The sequence below is a fragment of the Nicotiana sylvestris genome, chromosome 4 (assembly GCF_000393655.2).
Source record: "Nicotiana sylvestris chromosome 4, ASM39365v2, whole genome shotgun sequence".
Classification (NCBI taxonomy): Eukaryota; Viridiplantae; Streptophyta; class Magnoliopsida; order Solanales; family Solanaceae; genus Nicotiana; species Nicotiana sylvestris.
The window spans coordinates 160,149,521-160,156,237 of record NC_091060.1 but is presented as its reverse complement, the minus strand read 5'-3'; the positions used below and the strand labels follow the sequence as shown (position 1 = coordinate 160,156,237).

Sequence of the window (6,717 nt, the reverse complement as noted above, 5' to 3'; positions counted from 1 at the left end):
TACAGTGCCATGATTATGAGAGTTAATGCACTAAGGGTGATGTCGTGCCGTATCTGTTGTTTCTTATGGTGAGAACGAGAGTAAAAACACAAAGGGTGATGACGTGCATGTGTTACTATTTCATTATTCTTGTTAATACAAATATGGTGTTCATTATGCTTCTCTATTGAATTACTGTTAGAATTTGATATTCCCCGCAGCATGTTCCCCTTCCCATCTTTATTTGTTATTTCCTGTTATTATTGTTCTGTTCGTATATGATTTAACTGCATAGGTTTATATGATTGTCGTGTCCTAGCCTCGTCACTACTTCGCTGAGGTTAGGCTCGACTGGTACTAGTACATGGGGTCGGTTGTACTAATACTGCACTTTGTACTTTTTGTGAAGATTTTGGTGCAGGACCTTGTGAGTAGCTTGAGGTTGCTGCCTTCAGTCCAAGGAGACCAAGGTAGATCTGTTGGCGTTCGCAGAGCCTAAAGTCCCATTTCCCCACTTTAGTTTCTTTGGTCTCTTCTATTTCGAGAACAATTGTACTACTTTCGGACTTATATTTGTAGTAAACCTTAGTCATTCATAGATTGTCACACCAGATCTATGGGGTAGCTATGTACTTGAGTTGTGGCATTGTTATATTACTTCCGCATTTCTTGGTTATTTTGTTTTAACTAATATCTGTTCATGTTTGAATTAATAATAATGGTAGTAAAATTGTAATTGTCGGCTTGCCTAGCTTTTATGAGTAGGCGCCATCACAATTTTCGAAGATGGGAAATTCGGGTCGTGACATCAAAATGAGAAAGCTAGGCGACATACCAAACAAGTTGGACTTCATATAAAAGCAATTAAGGGCTCAAGTTGGCCTCCACACTTAGACAACAAATGCACGCAAACAAATTAGGCGTTTGACAATTTCATAATTGAGACGAGTTAAAGTCATTAAGCCCTAGAGACATGATTTCTACGTGACCTTGGAATTTAAACATGCAGTTAGTTTCAGATGCAAGGTGTTATTTTAGAGGCATGCTTTCTGAATAAATATATATTTTAGGGAATCTGGTATTGCATACTGATTACATATTATAAGCATTTAAACTTATATACATGATATCTAGGTGCAGTAGTTGGCAGTGATTAGTATTGATAGCCATGGAAGGCATTCAGAATTACTTAGTTTGATCATATAGGCATACTTTCTAATAGTGGCAACGAAACAATATTGAAAGTTAATATTAGCACTTAAAAGCGAGTGGGATTACCCTATAGGCAGGATTTCTACAATGAGAGATTGAACTGGTTTTAGCTTCTATAGGCATGTCCTAAGTAAATAACAACAGCACATTAACCAAATTAAAACTCTATAGACATGATTTCTAAAATGCAGATTTGTAAAACATAAGCTAACATGACCCTATGGTCATAGTGTCTAATGGATATACTGTAATGCAAATTGAAACATTGGTCATTTTATTTCCTATAGGCATGGTATCTAAAAACATGTAGAAGCAGAATATGTTAAACGAATTAAACACCAATAAGAAGGTTATCTAACGCACACAGTAACAGAACATGTTAGAGCAAATTAAACACCTATAGGTAGGATTTCTACACGTTCATGCAAAAATTAGAATAGACCAATTTCCCCAATTTTACTAACACCCCAATTGTTATTACAACATTATTACAGACCCAGTGAATGAAATGAATTATAGAATTACAAAATAGCTATAGTGGGCCTAAAGCAGGCCCAAAGTATACCCGGCTAGGCCAGGCCTTCAATCTCAAGTCCACATAATTTTACAACAGCAGAAAACAGTCTTCATAACCAAAACCTAGTAGTCAGAGTTGACCAACAACCATTTACACAAGCTCATTGGCTTATACAGTAGGTAAAAGGGGCAAAGTTGAGCAATCAGGAAAAATGGCAAACAACCTTGGACCCTAGTATGTCAGAGTTCCCAAGGGATTCAAGAACCCAAGACAGTGCTCACACTAGGGAGGTTAATATAGGAGATTCAGGGAATGACTAGGGACCAAGTCCTAGTGTGTCATAGTTCCCAAGGGTCTCAATTGGACCCCAAGCAGTACTCACACTAGGGAGGTCAATGATAGAACTTAGGTAGCCTTGGCTTTCAGCCGGCTAAGATGAGAACTCAAAGAGCCCAGGTAATAAGTGAAAGAGAATAAACTAAGGTTGAGGGACAGCACTGAAGGATACAGACATAATCAAGTTTAGCACATAGAGCAGATAACAGAACATGCTTATGTTTTAAGAACAGACTTAACAAAGTTTCAGAAGAACACCTAATGTATAAGTAGTCACACATTAACAGAACAGGTTTGCAGGATTGGTGTACGCAGGCTCATAGTAAGAAAAAGGTTCAAATTATGCAAAGTATAGATCCTAGTGAGAATCATATTAATTGGCAACAAGATTTAGACAGGATGAGAACAGGTCATTACAAGAATTATGTAAGTAAAACATGTTTAAGTAGCAGGATTCATAACAAAATTAAACACCAAGGAAAGGCTAAAGTGTGTCAGTAAGTTGCAACACGTAGGCTAGATAAGCCTGAAAAGAATCTGATTAACTCAAATTAGGTTTATGCATGTTTAAGATTACCAACATAATAAAGTCAAAGGTTAAAGAGACCTAAAACTACAGTAAAGCAATGAGAATTGCACACAAGAACAACCCAGAAAAACACATGAAATTACAATCTCCTGAAGTGAAAACATATGCAAATCACAGATACATGGGAATAAAACTACGAAGTCCAGTAACTTACCAGTTAAGCGAAAATACAAAAAAGAACAAAAGTCCACAGTATTTTGAATATCAACGAAGAGCAAGAACCCAGAATATCTGGCCTTGGCTTTCAGCCGACCAAGAACCAGAATATAGAACAAGAGTACTTAGAGAATAAAGAGAAGTAACTTTAGTTTTTTGGTAAACCTTTTAATGATTCAAGTCTGTCTAAAGGGAATGAGGGGAGGGGTTTATATAGTAGTAAAAATCGAGCAACAAACAAGAAAACCTAGTAATTTAAGCAACTACCAAAGTAAATAATCATGCAAATTAATCTGAAAATCAATTTTAAGAGAGAGATCTGCAAACTCTAACTTTTAAGGAAAGTGAAAAATCGACAGAATTTAAACAAAAAAATCAAACTCACATAGAATAGGATGAATCTAGACAAAAATAACATGCATATCAGAGATTTGAACCAATTTTGGTTCAATTTGAAGAGATGTGCAAACCCTAGTTTTAGGATAAGTAAGAATAAACAAAAGATACACAAATATTCGTACTTACAATAGAGCAAATGATGAATATAGATAGAATATCATAAAAGTCAAGGATTTGAACCGATTTTGGTTCGATCTTTATGAGATTTGCTTGTCATGTTTAGGCAAGCAGTGTAGAAGAGTAACTAGTACCAGGGAGAGGTCATATATGGCAAGAAACAACCATGGAATCCCATGTTAGGTGGGATTAGGAGAAGGATTTGGGGGGAAGACGGCTAGGGTTTAGGTTTGAGAGATGAAAGGATTCAAGGGTGACGGACCGTGAGAAATAGGATTATGGTTGGGTGTTTGGGATAATTAAAAGGCGGCGGACCATGAGAAATAATGTAATTATATATGAATATGGGCTATTATTGCAAAAATGTGCAATTAGCCTAAAAATAAAAATGTAATTATAAAAAATATAGTAAAATATTTAAAAACATATATGTTAGTGTAAATGATGAGATTGGATGATTAAATCACCATAAAAATAATTTGAAGGATAATTATTGGATATTTATACAACAAAATATAGAAAGAAATTGGTTTAGAAACTTAAAAAAATATGAAAAATTATGTAAAATGCTTTATAGATTTATAAACTAAATGATGATTCAAATATACTATTTTAAAAGTATACGTATAAAATTTAAAAATATGAGGAAAAAATTGGGTATCAACATACGCAATAGTACGACAGTCAACTCCATTGGGAAGAATATTGTACCCAGGTTTCTTACATCATTCAAGTGATGTCATCAATGGTATATTAACATTAAATCTAGACAAAATATCATTTGAACACATAGAGAATTTACTCAAGCACTCTCGTAGTGATTGATCATCCAGCAAACGATTTTCAAGTGCATCAGGAACAAAGAACAACACTGCTACAGACCAGTTCCCTATATCAAGCTATTATATGTCCTTAGTTGATTTGTAACTTTGTAAAAGCTCTTACTCGTAATTCCTACTTAGCTTACTTAGACGCATTGTGTAGGAAATTCTTTGTAAGTCATAAACCTTTGTGTTTGTGTCTTGGCTAGAGTTAGTCAAGTTGTAAAGTCTTTGTAATAGAGTTATTACAGAGTGGCTTGTAACGGAGTTGTTACAAGTTAATGAGGGATTAAGAGGTTAATTCCTAGGTTACGATAGGTTGTACTCTAAAGATTGCTTAGTAGTGAAGTTGAAATCCTATAAGGGTAGGTCGAGGTGTTTAATCCCATTGAGCTAGAAAGTTTCCATGTAAAATTCCTCCGTGTCATTTACTTACTGCAGTGTGCGTGGTTTATATGGGAACTAATAAAGAATCTGGTTCTCTATATAGTTTGGTGGACCCTTAAATTCTATCAGTTGGTATCAGAGCGGGTTCTTTCTATCAGGCTAACACCTAGAAAGGATCCTCGTGGCTGCTCCTCTAAACTTTGAAAAAGGTCAATCTACCTACAGGCCACCAAGATTCAATGGCCAATATATGGATGGTGGAAGACTAGGATGCACGACTTCATCGTGGCTGAAGATTCCAAGCTTTGGGGTATCATTTATGATGGACCTTTTATTCCTACCAAGACTGTTAGCAACCCAGTTGTAGTTGTAACTGTTCCCGAAACAAGAAAGGAATTCAACGGCGCTGACCGAAAGACCATAGAAAAGAATTTTGTGCAAAGAAAATTCTTGTTTGTGGCATTGCTTCTGATGAATATAATAGGATATCAGCATGCCAATCAGCTAAGGAATTCTAGGAAGCTCTCCAAGCAGCTTATAAAAGAACAACGCAGGTTAAGCAATCAAAGATTGACATGTTTACAGCTGAATATGAGCTTTTCAGAATGAAAGATGGTGAATCCATCCAAAACATGCATACTCGGTTCACCTTTATCATCAATGAGCTTCACTCTCTTGGAGAAATCATTCCAAGAAACAAACTTGTCAGGAAAATACTCAGTGTCCTACCCAGCTCCTCGGAAAGCAAAATGAATGCTATCACAGAGGCAAAGGACTTGCAGGAGTTAACCATTAACCATTGATGAGCTTATCTGAAAACCTATGAAATGAATAAGATGCTTGAGTAGATTTTAAAAATGTGTTTCTTGACATTGTACTTAATTTTGAAAGTTTCTCGAGGACGAGTAACAGTTTAAGTGTGAGGTGTTGATGAAAAGCCAAAAATGCATTTTTTTTGGTGTACTTTCATCTCATAACGTGTGTGGTAACAGCCGGTTATATGAGTTTTCTGAATTATGCTTATTACGTGCATTCTTATGTGTAGGATCAAGTTGGACGAAAAATGAGCAAAAAAAGTTTATTCGGGACTAAAAGACAAAAGAAGGACTTTGGTCGTTCACTCTCGCGTGCACACGAGACAGTGAATGAGCTACCAGAGGAAAAGCTTGAGAAAAAAATAGCGAAGTATGGCAAAAGTGCACGAGAGACTTAGAAGGAAAAGGAAAAGAGAAGAACTTTGCTCGTTCACTCTCGCGTGCACACGAGAGAGTGAACAAGCTAACCTAAAAAGTTTCTTTCGAAGTGGGCTTGTATTATTTTCTCCCCATGCTAACCTTATCCCATATAAATAGTCCTTAAACTCACTTTTGAGAAAGAGAAGTTTTTGGAGATGAGACATTTTTGAAGGGGAGACGTTTTTGGAGAGGGGATTCAACCCAAGGAGGCAAGAGCACGCTAGGAGCAAGGCGGGGAATTCTTCTACGAGTTTTTCACTTTCTTCTTCCTATTTTCATTATTGGTTATGTATTCTAGTATTGTAGTTTTGCATACTATTATGAATAACTAATTTGTTATCTAGGTTTTTTATGGAACCTTTTGTAGGATGAATTCTTATTACGTTTTTATATAATTAAGCCGTTGGATTTCTCTACTTATTCAACTACATATTTATTGTTGTTGATTGAATGACCATCAATTAACTATGACTATTTAGTGTGTATATTGCTCGAGAGAGAGTACGCATCTAGGTAGCTATTGAAGAACATCACTCCTAACGTATGTGAGAGATCAATACAGAGGGTTTAAAGGCGGGATTAGAGATAATGAAATCTTGGCGCGATCGTAGTGAGCCGTAAATTAGTGTCAGCTAGCGTTGTTCAAGAGAATACGTTTAGTAAATTGTGGTAGTTGCTCAAGAGAGAGCTACGACACCCAAAGTACTCATGATCGTTAGAGAATACTTAGGGGAAATTATAGAAGACGTGGCGGAAGGATTCCGAAAATTGGGGAAATCATAACTCTAGACCTCCTTAATTTAGTCTCCAACCCTTAATATCTTTAGTTATTAATTTACTATTTTAATTTGTTAGTTAATTAGTTAGGCATAAGAATCATAATATTTAAAACATAGAAATTATTCGAGTTTACTTTCTTAGTGATATTGAACAGTTATAGTGAAACTTTAGTTCTCTGTGGGATTCGAC

The 6,717-nt window shown here is 35.8% G+C and overlaps 1 protein-coding gene across 1 annotated transcript; it reads left to right on the top strand.

The window, feature by feature from the left end:
* Positions 1-4,783: 4,783 nt before the first annotated feature.
* LOC138890424 (uncharacterized) lies at positions 4,784-5,316 on the top strand. Its single transcript, XM_070173808.1, has 2 exons — positions 4,784-5,067; positions 5,118-5,316. Exons 1-2 carry the CDS (start codon positions 4,784-4,786, stop codon positions 5,314-5,316), a joined length of 483 nt encoding a protein of 160 aa, XP_070029909.1.
* Positions 5,317-6,717: the final 1,401 nt, after the last annotated feature.